Source organism: Bactrocera dorsalis, chromosome 3 (assembly GCF_023373825.1).
Source record: "Bactrocera dorsalis isolate Fly_Bdor chromosome 3, ASM2337382v1, whole genome shotgun sequence".
Classification (NCBI taxonomy): Eukaryota; Metazoa; Arthropoda; class Insecta; order Diptera; family Tephritidae; genus Bactrocera; species Bactrocera dorsalis.
Genome location: NC_064305.1, coordinates 16684808 through 16703155, shown reverse-complemented (window position 1 = coordinate 16703155; position 18348 = coordinate 16684808). Strand labels below are relative to the sequence as shown.

The window sequence follows — 18348 nt, the reverse complement described above, 5'->3', positions numbered from 1 at the left end:
CTCGGTCAGGTGCAATACATGCAATGGATGGAGCCATCTTAAGACCTGCTCAGGCCTTAAGACCCACAGGGAGTGGACCACGCGTTACGTGGCCCCGTGTTGTCTGCGCAATACTGCGACACAAGCCTCCACGGCTGTGCAACCTGCACACTGTTCGCGCGCCGCGCCGCCACTCAATCAGAGTGGCCAACAAAGGACCTCTACGGTCAGGAGCTCAAACAGGCAACACAGCTCCCACTCTGACTTGTCCCCCCCCCAACCTTCATCCCGCTCCAATCCTCGTGCGAGAACCAATCAGCAACTCTTGGTTCCTCGCACAGTCTGCTCCGTGTGTCAGGCTGTCATACGTCGGAACGTCGCATCAGTTAAGTGCAATTCCTGCACTGGCTGGTGCCACTTCCCGACGTGTTCCGGCCTGCGCACCACACGTGAGTGGAGTGTCACCTACGTTGCCCCATGCTGCAGGAGTCTGCCCCCGCAACTCACAACAGTGGCGTCGCCAACCAACACCCCAGTGCGACAACCGCCCCCGCGGGTTCTGCAGCTGCAACAAATACCACCAACACGTCACTCCCTCACCCCCAGGATCACCCACGGACACCCGCGACAAACCCGACTCCTTCAATTTAACTGCAACGGACTCCAGAGCAAGATCGAGGAGATAGTTGCACTTATGAATCGGGAACGTGTATCGATAGCTGCGGTCCAAGAAACCAAGCTAAACAGCCGCTCAGATCTTCTGAGTTGTGCAGGTTTCAACGTTTTACGTAAAGATCGCGAGCGAGATGGTGGTGGTAGCCTAGCCTTCATATTGCACAACACCGTGCAGTATCGTTTAATCGAAGAAGACATCGACCCCAGGGATACTACCCTAGAATGTCAGGGCATAGCTATCCGGTCAGGCGATGTCGAGCTCGAAATATTTAATATATACATCCCCCCAGTTACATGTTGCCCTACAGGATATCACCCGAATATAGGTGCGCTACTTCGTGGTGAAAACCGTATGGTACTAGGCGACTTTAACGCGCACCACGATCTTTGGCATTCCTGCCTGTCAAATGATCGTAGGGGGATGGAGCTGGCGGAACAGATTGACGATTCGACATTCTGCACAATGAATGACGAAGCCCCCACCAGAGTTATGGGCACCTGTAATAGCTCGCCGGATATTACCATTGCTAGCGGTGGCCTGATAAACAGCATAACCTGGCGACCTATGCTAACTCTTGCATCAGACCATCTGCCCATAATTATCTCGATCGAGAAGCCTCCCGATTTCGTTTCTGTGGACAACCGTACTTTCATTAACTTCAAAAAAGCTAATTGGGTCGGCTTCACAGAATTCACTGAGAGCACCTTCAACGCTCTACCCATTCCTACGGACGTATGCGTTGGCGAACGTCAATTCCGCAAGGTGATCGCAGCAGCTACTGCTCGCTTCATCCCGGCTGGAAGAATAGCGGAAATCCGCCCTAATTTCCCAGCCGAAGCAGCTGTCTTAGCTAATGAGCGCGACACCTTACGCCATGCCGATCCCGGGGATCCCCGAATAAGGGATCTCAATTTGGAGATTCGGCGAGTGGTAAATCAACATAAGCGGACGAAATGGATAGAGCACCTGAAGTCCTGCAACCTCTCCACCGGTGTGAGTAAGCTTTGGGCTACTGTCAAAGCTTTGTCTAATCCGAAGAGACACGACGACCGAGTTGAAGTTCAATTCAATGGTCGTGCCTCCTCGGACCCGAAGAAGTGCGCGAGCTATTTTAGCCGGCAGTTTACACTGCACCCTTCGGTAGACAAAGCTAAGAGATGTGTTAACCGGCGGCTGCGCAAAATGCCAAACAACTGCGCGCCACTTACTTTCACCGGCGAGGAGGTTCAGAGTGTCATCATAAAAGCTAAATCATCCAAATCCATTGGCCCTGATGGAATCAACATGCTAATGCTAAAGCATCTAGGCTCGGCGGGAGTAGGTTATCTCACCAGTGTCCTCAACTTGTCACTAACCACCCTTCAAATACCCGATGTGTGGAAAATCGGAAGGGTGGTGCCACTACTGAAACCTGGGAAACCCGCCAACAAAGGGGAATCTTATCGCCCGATAACTCTCCTCTCCCCAGTAGTGAAGACACTTGAGGCCCTGCTACTCCCGACTTTCACTCACCACCTGAGCCTAGCCAGCCACCAGCATGGATTCCGAAAAGTGCACAGCACCACCACAGCACTTAGCGTCATAAACACCCGGATAGTTCGTGGCCTCAACCAGAAGCCACCCTGTGAGAGAACGATCCTCGTAGCGTTGGACTTGTCAAAAGCCTTTGACACAGTCAACCACACAACGCTATTGCAGGACATAGAAAAAACAACGCTTCCTCCAGGGTTAAAGAGGTGGACCATGAACTACCTGAGTGGTCGCCAGTCATCCGTACTATTTCGAGGCGAAACATCTAAACTGAGAAGAATTAAACAGGGGGTTCCGCAGGGTGGTGTCCTCTCCCCACTACTGTTTAACTTCTATATCTCGAAACTCCCACAACCACCAGAGGGGGTCTCCATAACCTCATACGCTGATGACTGCACGATATTGACGTCGGGCAATGGAATCGATGGCATGTGTTCGAAAGTGAACAGCTACCTCTCCGACCTTTCTCGTTTCCTCACTGCACGGAATCTCCAACTTTCCCCCACCAAATCCACAGCGACTATATTTACAAACTGGACGAAGGAGTATAGACTTGAGCTTGATATTGCAGTCGATGGCGTCAAAATTCCGACTGTCAATAACCCTAAAATTTTAGGCGTAACCTTTGATAGTCTATGCTCCTTCACTCCCCATACGACCGCGATTATCGCCAAAGTACAGAGCCGCAACAAGATCCTCAAGTCGCTAGCCGGCAGCACATGGGGAAAAGACAAAGAAACGTTGTTGGCAACTTACAAGGCAATCGGCCGGCCGGTCCTCAACTACGCAGCACCGATATGGTCGCCTGGATGCAGTGGCACGCAGATGAGGAAACTACAGACCTGCCAGAACACAGCACTCCGGACTACGACGGGATGTCTCTTGATGTCTCCCATCGAACACCTCCATAGTGAGACGCGCATGCTTCCTGTAAAGGAGCATAATGAACTTCTCTCCAGGCAGTTCCTGCTGGGATGTTTCCGTAGGAATCACCCTTGCAGCCATCTGCTTGGAGCGGAGCCGCCTCCTAGGAGCATCAAGAGGTCATTCCTCGACTACGTCGACGACGTCGTACAGTACGCCGACAGAACTTCGGACGCTACAGACTTCAGACAGGTACTGACCGCCATTCACAGTGGAGCCATTAACACCTTCACCGACTCCCTTCCCGTGAATGGCGTTCTTGGAGTCAAAGCACCACCTATTGCAGATGAAGAGCTCCAGTTGCCGCGAGAAACGCGAGTGACCCTAGCGCAACTTCGTTCTGGGTATTGTAGCAGGTTAAACTCCTACTTATCCAGAATCGACCCCGACATATCCAATATATGTCCTGCATGCAACGAGTCTCCGCATGACACTGGCCACCTCTTTGCATGCCCCACAAACCCAACTCATCTAACACCTTCCTCCCTTTGGTCCGACCCCGTCGAAACAGCGCGTTTCCTGGGCCTACCGTTAGATGACCTCGACGACAACACAGATGACCCTTACCACCCTAACGGGGATTAGCATATCCGTTAAAACAACAACAACAACATGAAAATTTTCTGATCGAACCACTATAGCATATAGCTGCACGACAAACTAAATGTTCGAAATCAAGTTCTTGTATAGAAATTGTTTTTATTCAACGAGATATCTTCACGAAATTTGATATAAATTATACTCCAAGGCAACGCTATAATATCCGAAGAAATTTTTCAAATCGAACAACTACAGCATATAGCTGCCATACAAACTGAACGATCAAAATCAAGTCCTTGTGAGGAAAACTTTTTTATTCGACGAGATATCTTCACGAAATTTGGTATGAATTATTTTCCAAGGGAACGCTATAATATCCTAAGAAATTTTTCAGATCGGATTGCTATAGCCTGTAGCTACCATACAAACTGATTGTTCAAAATCAAGTTCTTGTATGGAAAACTTTTTTATTTGACTAGATATCTTCACGAAATTTAGTGTGAATTATATTTCCAAGGCAACTGTACAATCCCCAAACAAATTTTTCAGATCGGACCACTATAGCATTGAACTGTCTTTATTGTGAAGTTTATTTAAGCTACGTTTTGTCTTCTTTTGTATTAGCTGCTATCAACAGTCCCCAATTCCAATCCATCTCAAATGAAAAGCTGTTGAAATAAGTTTAAAAATCTTATTTACATTTTTTCTTTATTTAAAAAATGTTGCATATATATGTATATTTAATTTTGTATATTTATATATATACTATATGTGTATATACTTATGTAGTCGTATGTATATTGACTGTAATGAGCTGCTTTCATGCAGTGAATACAAATTTACTGAAATGCTTTTACGCTGCCAAAGATTTTTTAGTCACGCGAGCTGAGCACAAAAAACGGAAGAACAAGTAAGAAGAAGAAAACTACAAAGCTTAATGTCGTTGAACCACTGCTTATGATACTAAAAAAAAAGTTAATATACCATATATAATATTTGAACGCAATACCCAGTCGGAAATGGCGGACTACTTAAATGGAAATGGAAAAAAAACTATTATATAATATAATATTTGAAATTATTTAGAGCAAATTAATTGTGACAAAAGCGTAAATGAATAATGTTATAACGCGAGGTGGATTTTACTAGCCTCATTATACAAAGTGCCGATGCACATAAATTAAATGGCGAGCTAAAATTTGAAAACGGTATAAAAGAAAAATATTTTTAATTTTAAGTTAGGATTTCTCAATTAAATTATTTTTGTTATATTTATGAAGAAAAAACATTATTTTTAATATGATTTTAGGTTGGGATTTCACAATTAAATTATTTTTGTTATATTTATGCAAAAAAAACATTATTTTTAATATGATTTTAGGTTAGGACCTCACAATAAAATTATTTTTGTTATATTTATGGGGAAAAAACGTTACTTTTAATATGATTTTAGGTTTGGATCTCACAACAAAACTATTTTTGTTATATTTATGCAAAAAAAAACATTATTTTTAATATGATATTACGTTAGGATCTCACAACTAAATTATTTTTGTTATATTTATTTACTACTATTCCAACTGGGCGTACGTTTTCGTTCAGAATATTTGTTTTTCTTTGTTTCTTGCATACATAATTATAATACAATTCGGTCTTATTGTTATTGTTAACAGGAGGAGGGCAGAGTGTAATGGCATTCATGTAGATTGCATTGCAGTTATGCGTTTGCATACAATTTCATGCAGTTTGCCAAAAATTAAACTTTTATCCTATACTAAATATGTGAGCATTCTGTAATCGTTTCTCATTATAAATACTACATACTACTATATGTATGTATGTATGTATGGCTATACCATTTGCTGTGATATGCACTGCATTGACGCCAGCACCTTACAATTTTGCTTTTCGTTTACAAATTCCAATTTTCTACACCCATTAAATAATTTGCTTGCTCTACATACACGCATTGCTATAAATTTAACATTTTTTTTTTGTTTTGAAATACAATTGTAAAGCTAATGTCGCCACATAGGGGTGGGCGTTATGAGATTTTTTTAGGTTTGTTTTTACGGTTTGTATTACTAAATGAGCATATAATTGCATTTGCGTCTATTATTATTATTACTAATAGCAATTCGAGTTTTATTACAATTTATAATGTGAAAATTGTATCTATTGCTAATAACTAAATTACAAATAATCATTCAGAAATCATTTCGTTAAAGAAATTGTCAATTTGTTGCACCCTAAACACAAACAGAAGATAATCTAATTTGATATTGTTTGTTTTGCATGATCGCAAGTGCAGTTGCTTTTTTTTATAACTTATTTGAGTAACAATTTGTTCGTTATCTCTCTCTCTCTCTCTCTCTCTCGTTCTCGCTCCCTCTGTAAGAACTTGCGTGTATTTAAATTTTAATAAGATTATTATTAATATTTTGTTGACGCTTTCGTTTTGCATTCATAGCGTCGACAATTGGCTGACGTTTGGCATTGTATTTTTTGTTCAACTCCTCGATTTCCTTCTCCATTTCGGAGTCAATGTTATTCAAACGCTGGTTTAGATCGTCGAATGTGAGGAATTTCAAGAATTCAAATTCACCGTCTACATAGCCGTGCGAATGTGTGTGCAGATGATGTTGCTGGTAGGCAGGTGGTTGTGGTTGTTGTTGTTGATTACGCAATAGATTTTGCTGATTATTTATGGCCAACAAGTGATGATCACTCACCAGCGGATGACCGTAATATGCAGCTGCTGCTGCAGCCGCAGCTTGTTGCTGTTGTTGTTGCTGTTGCTGCTGTTGCAAATGGTGCTGATGCTGTTGAAGGCCATACTGGTTGATAGCGGAGATCTGTTGAAATTGCATTTCCATATTGTTCTCCCAGTTTGTGTCATTCGAATTGTTGTGATTTTGTTGTGACTGCATTAAATGTTGCTGTTGTTGCTGCTGCTGTTGTTGTTGTTGTGGTGTATTTGCTTGATACTGCTCGGTATTACCACCAAAAGCTGTTGATTTTTCCAAATCCTCACCAATGCGTGTCGGTACCGCGGCATCACCGGGATTTTTGCGCTCGAAGTGATCGAGAAATTTGGGGCGGTAGCGTGGCTTATTAAATTCGTTGCGTTTAGTCGTGGTGGAGTCATCCGAATCTGTTTTGATGACCATTGTGCCTGTAAGCGAGTAATAATAATATTTTTTTGATATGGTTTTTAACGCATAACTTACCTAAATTCGATTCCAGTTCTATGAGCGTGCCCGAGTCTGCTGCAGCACTAACATCCCCGGCTCTGCCGCCTGCATTGTCTGCGCCGGTTGTGACGCCCATTGCTCGGTTATTAGGTCCCAGCGTGCCACTATCTTCAGTATGTGCTATCATTGTGGCATCACTGTCCGTTGCCTGTTGATATTCGCCAAATTTTTCCGGCACTAAAGTGCCCGGATCATCAATAAATGTTTTGACAGTCTCCGCTTGAAATTCATGTTCATCTTCGTGCAGCAACTCCTCTTGCTGTGTGGGCAAATTTTTGGCTTGACTCATACCGCCGGTTCTATTTGCGCGCTGTTGCTCACGTATTGCACAAGTTTCTTCGATCATTTGTTTGAGTATACTGCGCGGTTTTGCGTTGCGTATAAATTCATGATTGAGCAGATCGGAAGCGGTCGCACGCTCATCGGGATTTTTTACCAGGCACAAGCTAACAAAATCAATAAATTCAGCACTCCAGCGATCGGGTTCACGAAAAGATGGTGGTGGTTTTTGTGGGATCATGAAAATGGCACGCATGGGATGTATGTCACCATATGGTGGTTTACCTTCGGCCATTTCTAATGCTGTTATTCCTAACGACCAAATATCTGCCACACAATCGTAACCGATTTCTTCTATTACTTCCGGTGCCATCCAAAATGGTGTGCCAATAACAGTGTTACGCTTCGCCATCGTATCTGTAAGTTGACCTGCTACTCCGAAATCTGCCAATTTGGCATAGCCCTCTGTGTTCAGCAATATATTGCCAGCCTTTATATCACGATGTATTTTACGACGCAGATGCAAATACACTAAACCCTGTAATGTATCGGAGAGTATCGTTGCTATTTCGTCTTCGGTTAGCGTTTTCTTACGTAGACGCATTATGTCCGACACACTACCAGCACCACAATACTCCATGCATATCCACAGATCATATTGCTTAAAATAGGAACCATAGTAGCGCACCACATACGGCGAATCGCATTGCTGCATTATTGAGATCTCCTTAATAATTTCATGCAGATCGGACGCTACAGGCACCAATTTGATGGCTACTATAGAGCTACTCTCTTTATGCAATGCTTTATAAACGGAGCCATAGCTACCTTCGCCAAGTTTGCACATAATGTCAAAGACCTTTTCTGGAGGCTGTAAAAGGGATTCCTCTGAAAGTTTTTTCAACTCGGAAGACATTTCCTTGTAATTCGTACACCGGGCAGGGGGGTAAAAAATCAACTTCTTCGCAACTGCTTACTTTTGTTTTTACAATATTTTAATTCACGACTTTTACTGTTTGTGTTTTTGTATTTTTTATACCACCTGGTATTTTCTAAACGTCTATGCACATTTTAATGATTTAAATGCTACTTATTTGCCATAAAAGTGAAAAATCTACAAACAGAAAGAACGAAAATGATAAAGAAAAGTGAATATTCTAAGATAGAGATCGTAGTTGGTTGACTTTGCCGCAAGTGCATGAAATCGATAAGAAAAATCGAAACTGATTATAAACACCAATAAGAGCCGCCAATGTAATGCAAATAAATGTAAGTTTAAGATTAGTAGAAGTTTTATTCATATTTTATACTCTTAAATTATGAAACATTGTTGAAACAAATTGGTAAACAAAATATCAACATATAACATGCAAAAAGAGCACACGACCTTTATTACCACAACTTTATCGCGCAATAAATCATAGTACGTAGTCAGCATTACTATTACACACTGCATTCACTTTAGTTGTCATTTTTCAACAAATTTCGTGTTGCAGCAGTAGTACCTCGTGGCAACCAAACCTATATAAATAACTCAAATTTGCATCTGCAAATATAATAATTTCATAGGTCGTTACTTCTAAAACCTCAATTGAAGTTACTTGCTGGAATAAGATGGAGCCAGCAAATACAAATGGTGAAATTGTGACCCAATCGGAACCCGCAACCGGCGAGGTGCCTGCTGCTGGTCCACCAAAAACTGCCAAGCAATTGGAAAAAGAGGCTAAGAAGGCCGAAAAGTTGGCCAAATTACAAGCAAAGTTGGATAAAAAAGCGGCTGCTCCAGCAGCAACGGAGAAAAAAGAAAAACCAGAGGTGAGTGCTCAAAAGAATAGCCTACCAAAAACGAAAAAACCAAATACGTACATACACATGTACTTAGATATTACAATTGCAATGTTGGCACAGAAGTGAAAGTAAAAATCAACAACAACGGTGGTGCCCTTTGTTATTGTATATCAATTACTTTTTCTGCATTGTTTATTATTTTAAATTTATGCAATATTGCAGAAAAAAGTTAAGGAGACCAAAGAGGTTGCTTTATATACGGCAAATACTGCACCTGGCGAGAAGAAGGATATAACAGGCGCACTACCAGACGCTTACAGTCCACGTTATGTTGAAGCGCAGTGGTATAGTTGGTGGGAAAAGGAAGGATTTTTCACACCAGAATATGGCGTAAGTAGTCTTCAAAATACACGTTACATATATGTATGTATAAATATACTACAAACACCTATACATATATTAGCAATAAGAGAATGCGAATCAGCTTTAGTGTTTGCATATAGGTGCAGTATACAGGCCTACCGCAATACTACAGCTGATGAAACTTTAATTGCAGTTTCGTCACTTACGTGCATATTCACTGTAATTCGTTATTTTTTTTCAAAGCTAATTTTTATTGTTTATCTTCCTCCAGCGTACCAGTATATCCGAACCGAATCCCAAAGGCAAATTTGTTATGGTAATTCCACCACCCAATGTAACTGGTTCTCTACATTTGGGTCATGCTTTAACTAATGCTATTGAGGATGCCATTACGCGTTACCATCGTATGAAGGGTTTTACTACGTTGTGGGTGCCAGGTTGTGATCACGCTGGCATTGCCACGCAAGTGGTGGTTGAAAAGAAACTTTGGCGCGAGGAAAAGCTGACGCGACACGATTTGGGACGTGAAAAGTTCATTGAAAAAATATGGGATTGGCGTCGAGAAAAAGGTGTGCGTATCTACGATCAGCTTAAATGTTTGGGTTCGTCTTATGACTGGACGCGTGTGGCTTTTACCATGGATCCGAAATTATGTAAAGCTGTTACGGAGGCTTTCGTGCGTCTGCATGAAGATGGCAGTATATACCGTAGTGCACGTCTTGTTAACTGGTCTTGCGCGCTGCGTTCAGCTATATCAGACATTGAAGTCGACAAAATTGATATACCGGGTAGAACATTTTTCTCTATACCCGGTTATGATGAGAAGGTATTTTAATTACAAAAAAAAATTAATTGTTCTATATGCTAATCACTATATTCCATAGGTTGAATTTGGTGTTCTAATAAAGTTTGCCTATAAAATCGAGAATTCCGATGAAGAAGTTGTGGTGGCCACTACACGTATTGAAACCATGTTGGGTGATACTGCTGTGGCTGTGCATCCGCAAGATGAACGCTACAAGCATTTGCATGGCAAATTTGTGCAACATCCATTCTGCGATCGTCGTATACCAATCGTTTTGGATGACTTTGTTGATATGAATTTTGGCACGGGCGCCGTGAAAATTACACCTGCTCACGATCCCAATGATTATGAAGTGGGCAAACGCTGTAATTTACCATTCATCACAATTTTCAATGACGATGGATACATTATCGGCGATTATGGCGAATTCAAGGGCATGAAACGTTTCGATTGTCGCAAGCGCATACTGGAAAAACTGAAAGAACTGGGTCTGTACCGCGAGACAGTCAACAATCCTATGGTCGTGCCGTTCTGCAGTCGCTCCAAAGACGTAGTGGAACCCATGATTAAACCGCAATGGTATGTGATAAAAAAAAATATATTTTTTTTTGAGTGCAAAATATTTCAAAATTTGCTTTAGGTATGTGAAATGCGATCAATTGGCCGCTGACGCAACTGAAGCTGTGCGCAAGGGCGACTTGAAAATCATACCAGAACATCACACCAAAATCTGGTATCATTGGATGGAGGGCATACGCGATTGGTGTGTCTCGCGCCAGTTGTGGTGGGGTCATCGTATACCGGCCTACCATGTGAGCTTCAATGATGACAGCATTAAAGCCGGCACGGTTAGTACTTTGTTGACATTAGCATTAACTCACTATTATATCTAAACTATAATTTCTTAAATTGTAATTATGCATAAGCTTACTAATACGGATGAGCGGGTAACTCATACAAATTTTAGAAAAAATTTCGCAAAAAAAATTAAATAATCTAAAATTTAAATTTCTGTTTTTTTGTTTATAGGCCGACGATGAGGCTTACTGGATCGTTGCTCGTACGGAGCAAGAAGCTCTCAAAAAAGCCGCTGAAAGATTCAATGTGGATTTCAGCAAAATCGTCTTAACCCAGGATGAAGATGTGCTAGACACGTGGTTCAGTTCCGGTCTGTTTCCCTTCTCCGTCTTCGGTTGGCCTGACAATACGGCGGACTTGGAAGCCTTTTATCCAACAACTCTGCTAGAAACCGGGCATGATATTCTCTTCTTCTGGGTTGCGCGTATGGTATTCTTCGGGCAAAAGCTGCTCGGCAAATTACCCTTCAAGGAAGTGTATTTGCATCCCATGGTGCGTGACGCACATGGCCGTAAAATGTCCAAATCCTTGGGTAACGTCATTGATCCCATGGATGTTATTCGAGGCATATCACTTGAGGACTTACATAAGCTGCTGTACGATTCCAATTTGGATCCACGCGAAATTGAAAAGGCTAAAGCTGGCCAAAAGCAAGATTTCCCCAATGGCATTCCAGAATGTGGCTCTGATGCGCTACGTTTTGCACTCTGCGCCTATATTACTCAAGCTCGTGATATTAATCTGGATATTAATCGTGTGCAAGGCTACCGTTTCTTCTGCAACAAATTGTGGAATGCAACGAAATTCGCATTGATGTACTTTACCGGCGAGGAGCGCTATAAATCGGATTTGCCGCTCAGTGGCAATGAAAACAATATGGATTTGTGGGTGTTATCGCGTCTGGCCACAGCCATTGAGACTTGTAACACTGGTTTTGCGCAGTATGATTTCGCCGCTGCGACCAGCGCTTGCTACAGCTTTTGGTTGTACGACTTGTGTGATGTGTATCTGGAATGCGTGAAGCCGATATTCCAAAATGGCAGTGACGCACAGAAAGCTGCTGCGCGCCGCACGCTTTTCGTGTGTTTAGATTTGGGTTTGCGCATACTATCGCCATTCATGCCGTTCATTACCGAAGAATTATTCCAACGTCTACCACGCGCCGATACGACACCCAGCATTTCCGTAGCCGCATATCCAGGTAAGTTTTGTTGTATTTTTTTCTTGTTTTTGGTGACCAAAAAGTGAATTTTTTTTTTTTGCAGAAAACGTTACTTGGCACGATGAGAAGGTGGAGAAAGATGTTGAGTTTATGCAGAAAGCAGCGCGTATCATACGCTCAGCACGTTCCGACTACAATCTGCCCAATAAAGTGAAGACCGAGGCGTACATTGTTTGCACCGATGAACAGCCTAATGCGATACTCAAAAAATATGCTAGCGATTTGACCACAATTGCCTACTGTTCTAAAATCGAATTTGACACTCAACCGCCGGCGGGTTGCGCCATACTCACTGTGAGTGCGCAATGTGAAGTGCATTTGTTGCTCAAGGGTCTCATAGAATCGGAGAAGGAAATTACAAAGTTGCAAAAACGTAAAGAACAGTTAGACCAAACTGTGCAAAAATTGAAGCAAGCTATGCAGGCTGCTGATTATGCAACTAAAGTGCCTGCTGAAGTGCAAACGGCCAACACAGAGAAACTACAACAGTCGGAGGGTGAAGTGCAACGCATCATTGCCGCAATTGAGACCCTGAAATTAATGTAAATGGCTGATAGATAGTCTCTGCACATAATTTCGACTTTAGCACTATGCATTTATGCCTACCGCCTAGTTTTAGCTTCATCTTTATTTCCGACATTTTTTCTGTTTTATTTATTTTGTGTAAAAGCTATTTGGCTTAAAATTGCAAGCTTAGTGAAGGAGATAAATATGGAATGGTGCTTTCAATGAATGATATTTTTTAGCGCAATTGCTATTAAACAATGTTAACTTTATTAAAAACTTAACTTACTACAGAAATATCAAAGATAATTAATTTTGTTTTAAATAATTTAGTATGCAAATATATTTATATCTGAGTATACACTCAGCGACGGTTACGCATTCGAAAAGAGTTCGGTTTGATTCAGTGTGTCAACAACGTGAACCGTTACAAATGGTGAGAATACGTATTGAAAATATTTTCCAAATCCTGCGTTATTTATGACGTACATATGTTTCACTTGAAAGACACTTATTTTCACAAATATTTGGATGTATGTCAATTTTGAGTATTTAAAATTTTCAGTTTGAAAATCAGTCTACTTTGCTGCTCTCACTTCAATTTTGCAATTTGGTAACGCTTGCCGTAGTTTAGTGGCCACGCCTTGTATATCCTTCACATATAACAAATCGAACAAACGTAACTGTTCCAGCGCCGTCAATTGAGCTACTACATCAAAGCAGCTGTCTCTCAGGTTATAGCAACCAGAAACTTGTAATCTTTTAAGCGTGCTTTTCAAATGTATTAAACCTTCAAGACCTCCATCTTCCAGATGCTTACAGTTGTCAAATATAACTGTATCTATATGCCGACAACCGGCAAAGTGATCGAGTCCCATTTTCATAATAGATGCATTAGTGGCATCAATGACTTGCAGATAGAATTTTACCGACTCCGGTGGCAGACTATTATAGTCCTTAAGTACCCGATTTTGCATGCCTACTAAACCGACTGCACCACCATTTTTCAATATCCATTCTGCGCACAGCCGATCCGGTCCCACTTTGGATAGTCGTTCACTGTCAACTTTGTTGAACGCAATTGCTACGTAACCCCATAGTTCACGTTTTTGTAAATTCACGCTTTTAAGTTTAGTTAGCAAATTAATGCTATTGTTTGCTGAAACACTATTAAAAGTGCGTTGACATTGATGAATTAAATTTGTTTTAGATATTGTGCGTAAAATAAACATTTTGTTTGAAGAACTGATGCAATAAAAACATTTATGTATGTAAGTAACTTCAGCGTCAAAATCATATGGTTTGTGTTTATGTTCGATTGTTTTGATTCTGTTGCGTTACCAACTACATAAATGTACGTGTGACACGACATTTCGTTTAACATTATGAATGAAATTTCGTTTTTTTGCAAGGTAATTAAATATTAGCAAGAAAATTATATTTGACAAACTGTAATAATATTATAATAGTAAATTGATTTCAAAAATTAAATCATAGAAACAAGGCCTTTTGAGAACTTGTCCCAATAGAAAGACAACAGCATTGATTTATCAATCATTGCCATATTTGCGCAACAGAAGAAATCTAAGAGTTGATGCAATGATGTTGAATATAAAGCAAAAAAAAAAGATTTTTACAAATAAATTTTCAGTAAGTATGAGCTATTTGCTTAAAACGTTTAATTTTTATACCTCTATAAGATAAATAAAAAATTCTTACAGCGTGTGATGTTTCGCTGAGCTCATCAACGTGGCAACTACTGTTAGTAATTTTCGTTCTTTGATTTTAGATTTACGTGAAAAGTTTGCTGCCCTCTATTTTGTTGATTATAAAATATTTCAATGAGAAATAAACCAATTAAAGTGCCTAAACATATAAAATAAATGAAAATAACTAAAATATTTTACAAGTGTTTGATATTAGCAAGGATATCGAAGTGAAATCGTCATTAAAATGAATTAAATTTTGTCTATGCTGTGAATCAAGCAATGTAAAGCGAAAAGTGTATGGGCAAAAGCAATTGAGAAAAAAACAAAATCAGTGCAAAAGCAAAAATAAGTAGAAAAAAAGAACGCAATCCAAACGTAGGAAGAAAAACGGAATCTCGCTGTGTTGCTTACGTCGGCATCGACGTCGACGTTTCGTATTGTTTTTCGTTTTATGTTGTATTGTTGTTTTTGTTTTCGCACCAAGCGGATGCGTTGGGCAGCTAGCAAATACAATACCTCCGCGGCAATACCGAACAAGCAGATTTAAACGAGAAAGTGCCCAAAAGAGGAGAACAAAAATACACATATAAGTGCATACACATACACAAACGCTTGCGCATAGAAAAAGAAGAAAAGGCGAAATCAAATCAAATTAAATGGTTGAATGTGAGGTGCTATTTTTGTTGTATTCGTCTGTGGTGCATTCACACTTTCGAGTGTGCAACTGCTGTGTAGGATAGAAGCAGCGGCAGTGGCATCAATACCAACAACGACAAAAACAATTGAGTAGTGTACTGAGAGAATAGCAGCTTGCTATTCTTGTTCTTTTTTTCATTGGCTTCGAGTGTACAAACTCAGTGGGAGTATGTGTGTGTGTGCAGCAACAGCGAAGTGAAAATCAGGCAAATGAAAATGATTACGAAGCGGGCGGACAAACATTGCCGACGACACAGAGGCTGCGGCAGTCAGTGTGGCGTTGTTGTTTAATACGTTTATATCGTTATTAAGAATTGGGCGTAATTGTAATTTTCTTCGCGCATAAAAACTACCACAAACTATTCCTAAGTGTTGAGTGAAAAACCTATAAGATACATGAAAATATTAAAAATACGTTTATCAATGTAAAATATGTGTTGTTATAAAATAAATATAAAAATTTGAAAAAAAAACGAATTTAATAAGTTTTATAAATATAATCTGTGTTCAGTTCTAATTTGCAAAAATTAAATTGCTGGTTTGTGTAGAGTGTACAATAAGGATTTTTTCTTCAAGCAAATAAAGGAAATTTTTATTAAATAAATAGACGGCGCAACTATTGGAATTGATGGTGAGCATGTTATATATAAACTGTAGAACTAGCTGTATATTTATCCAAAACTTACATTTTTTAGTATCTACAATTTTGTTGTAATGGAAAAGTTTTGTGTAAAGTTATGGGGTTAAAAGAAAAGGGGGTGAAACCACCCCAAATCATGCTTCTGTCATATTTTTTAGCAAGCACAGCTTTAAATGCTTTGAAATTTAAGATGTGGAAAATTCTATAGTGGTGCAAATCTTATGGGGATGTTATTTTCATTTGCAAAAGTGGAGCATTCATTCTTTATTCCTTTTATCTTCTACATTTATCTCAAATGTCATTGAAATGTGACAGCATTTAGCTTGAAGTTAGTCATTGTACAGATATAGGTTTCATATATATTTTTTTTAATTTTTGTGAATATTATTTAATTTTGACAGATAAAACATTCTGACTTTGCTAATAGTCTTATGTGATATACTTTGAATTATTGAAATATTTTATAAGGTTTAGTGTAAATTTAAAAATGTGTGTTTAAAAAAAATTGTTCCAAATTGTCATACAAATTTAATTAAACTATAAATTCTTAAACTAAAAATTATAATCGCACATAATCATGTGAGTCCAGTCAATCGATGAAAAATGTAGTACATACATATGTATGTGGCCTATCTAGTACACGGTTTTCATATTGTGTATCTTCCTACATGACGATTATTCTTTTAAAGTTCTATTTAGTGTTGTGTAGGATGAAGGTTGAGCGATGGAAAAAATGCAACAAAAAACGTTAACTTCGGTTGCACCGAAGCTAGAATACCATTCACAAATAAACAATTTGCCTACTTGTTATAGTCGTTTGATCTGATTTTTTTTGGATATTGTAGAGTCGCCTGGGATATTATTTTATGCGAAATTTCGTGAAAATATATCTTCAGATAAAAAAGGTTTTCATACAAGGTTTTTTCATTCTGACCCTTAAGTTTGTATGGCAGCTATAAATATGTATAGTGAGCTCATCTGAAAACTACGTTCAGATATTTTAGAATATTTTTTTTCGATTTTGTGATATCTCCTCAAATTAAAAATTTTTCCATACAAGAAATAGATTTTGAGAACCTTTTTCTTTAGGAAAGGACATGTGTAAAATTTCAACTGTCAAAATCTCAAAAAAAGGGGCGACTAAATGGCTAATTCAACACTGATCATTTATATACACATTTTATAGGCTCCAACACGTTTCCTTCTAAATCTTCTTGTTAAGGGTATAGCAATGAAAATTGTTCACTTCAGCATCTACATATTATACAAACAAAAACGCAGACCAGTCCAACAACGGAAATTTATAGTGTGAAAGGCAACGACAGTTTCACCACCCGACAGCCGACAAGCCGAGAACCTTACAGCTCGTTTTTACCAAGCTGTGTGAAGTATTTGCTTTTTTTGCTCAGCGCTGCATGAACTTCATATGGAGCTTAATATGTAGCACGTGAAAAAATACATACATACATATACATATGCTAAATACATACATATGTACATATCAAGTAAACTTAGCTTTAAGTTCGACTCTTTCGGTGCTTGCTCAAAACATCTTTTGAGCTTGCTGTAGACTAGCAACAACATCAAAAATATAACAATGCCTACAATACAATAGGCATACAAAAAGAACCTCATAGTGGTCTTTTCCAGTGAATTGCAATGAAGGTGTGAAGAAAACACCAAAAACTCGTCGAATGTGCGATTGTACCTACACTTTATTTTATAACAAAAATAAAAACACATACAAAAAATAAGGCAAGAAGCAATGAAGGTAGCTCAATAAAAACCTTGGTAAAGAACGTTGGAGAGGTGCGAAGCAACAAAAGAAAGCAAAACAGCGACTTCACAGCCATAAAAATAAAAGTACGAGTTGTGAGTTCAAAACAGCGGGATTGCTGTGGGCAGAGCATCGAAGAGCAGACTCTTGTGTGCTGCTTGTTGTCCGAAGTTCGGTAGGTGCTGCTGGCCGACGAACATACTATTTTGTAGCACATGTGTATGTATGTACATACATATGTATGTACTTGGCTTAGGCAACCCGCATGCTACATACATACATACATATGTTGGTATGCATATCAACTGCAAAATGAATAGATTCGTATCCTCAAAAAGGTACAATGAGCAGTCAAAATGGATTCCCGCCACCCGCCTGCAGCTGTGACGGATTTTTCTTTTTTTCGCCTATTACCGGCAATAAATTGAAAGAAAAGCAATATACATATGTATCTGGAAATTTAGAAAAAAAAATCCAAGTTAAGTCGTTTACCGCGCCAAGCGGCCGTCTCTTTTATAAATGCATAATCTGAAAGAGACTGAATACCTTTCTTATTACTTTGCTTATACAGAATTTAATACACTTTTTTAATAATAAATTTTAATAACGTAATTTTAATTCCCTGAAATGTCCAATATGGCCTCCGAAAAGTCAAAATGTTGTCGACACACTACTAGTCCAGTCATTATAGTAAGTTCACCTTTGAAGGGACCGTGGAGGTCCCTTTTTCGCTACTCCGCGAAAAAATATATGTCATATAAATGGGTATATCGAATTCCGAGATTCTTACCTAATTTAAGCTTA

At 39.5% G+C, this 18348-nt stretch overlaps 4 protein-coding genes across 4 annotated transcripts in view; 2 read left to right on the top strand and 2 right to left on the bottom strand.

Annotated features, from left to right (window-relative positions):
* Window positions 1–4326: 4326 nt before the first annotated feature.
* Window positions 4327–8415, bottom strand: LOC105226281 (serine/threonine-protein kinase hippo). Its single transcript, XM_011205106.3, has 2 exons — window positions 6880–8415; window positions 4327–6824 (listed from the first exon to the last, which is right to left on the bottom strand). The coding sequence occupies exons 1-2, from the start codon at window positions 8096–8098 to the stop codon at window positions 6061–6063; spliced, it is 1983 nt and encodes a 660-aa protein (XP_011203408.2). The 5' UTR covers window positions 8099–8415; the 3' UTR covers window positions 4327–6060.
* A 210-nt stretch (window positions 8416–8625) lies between these two features.
* On the top strand, window positions 8626–13031 carry LOC105226282 (valine--tRNA ligase). Its single transcript, XM_049452495.1, has 7 exons — window positions 8626–8997; window positions 9193–9360; window positions 9605–10159; window positions 10218–10717; window positions 10779–10986; window positions 11168–12197; window positions 12262–13031. Exons 1-7 carry the CDS (start codon window positions 8797–8799, stop codon window positions 12762–12764), a joined length of 3165 nt encoding a protein of 1054 aa, XP_049308452.1. The 5' UTR covers window positions 8626–8796; the 3' UTR covers window positions 12765–13031.
* On the bottom strand, window positions 12970–14028 carry LOC105226283 (ATP synthase subunit s, mitochondrial). Its single transcript, XM_011205109.4, has one exon. The coding sequence runs from the start codon at window positions 13952–13954 to the stop codon at window positions 13301–13303; it is 654 nt and encodes a 217-aa protein (XP_011203411.1). The 5' UTR covers window positions 13955–14028; the 3' UTR covers window positions 12970–13300.
* A 458-nt stretch (window positions 14029–14486) lies between these two features.
* The window catches only part of LOC105226316 (leucine-rich repeats and immunoglobulin-like domains protein 3), a 33477-nt gene continuing 29615 nt past the window's right edge, over window positions 14487–18348 (top strand). The window contains exon 1 of the mRNA XM_049452489.1: window positions 14487–15758. The gene's annotated coding sequence lies outside the window, so the exon portion shown is untranslated. The remainder of the gene's footprint in view (window positions 15759–18348) is intronic.

Bases quoted from the DNA above. Each gene is read 5' to 3' on its own strand.
- LOC105226281 (XM_011205106.3), bottom strand. From the start codon at position 8,098: ATGTCTTCCGAGTTGAAAAAACTTTCAGAGGAATCCCTTTTACAGCCT. The intron at 6,825-6,879 runs GTAAGTTATGCG...ACTCGCTTACAG, and splicing joins AGAACTGGAATCGAATTTAG to GCACAATGGTCATCAAAACA.
- LOC105226282 (XM_049452495.1), top strand. From the start codon at position 8,797: ATGGAGCCAGCAAATACAAATGGTGAAATTGTGACCCAATCGGAACCC. The intron at 10,718-10,778 runs GTATGTGATAAA...AATTTGCTTTAG, and splicing joins CCCATGATTAAACCGCAATG to GTATGTGAAATGCGATCAAT. The intron at 10,987-11,167 runs GTTAGTACTTTG...TTTTGTTTATAG, and splicing joins ACAGCATTAAAGCCGGCACG to GCCGACGATGAGGCTTACTG.
- LOC105226283 (XM_011205109.4), bottom strand. From the start codon at position 13,954: ATGTTTATTTTACGCACAATATCTAAAACAAATTTAATTCATCAATGT.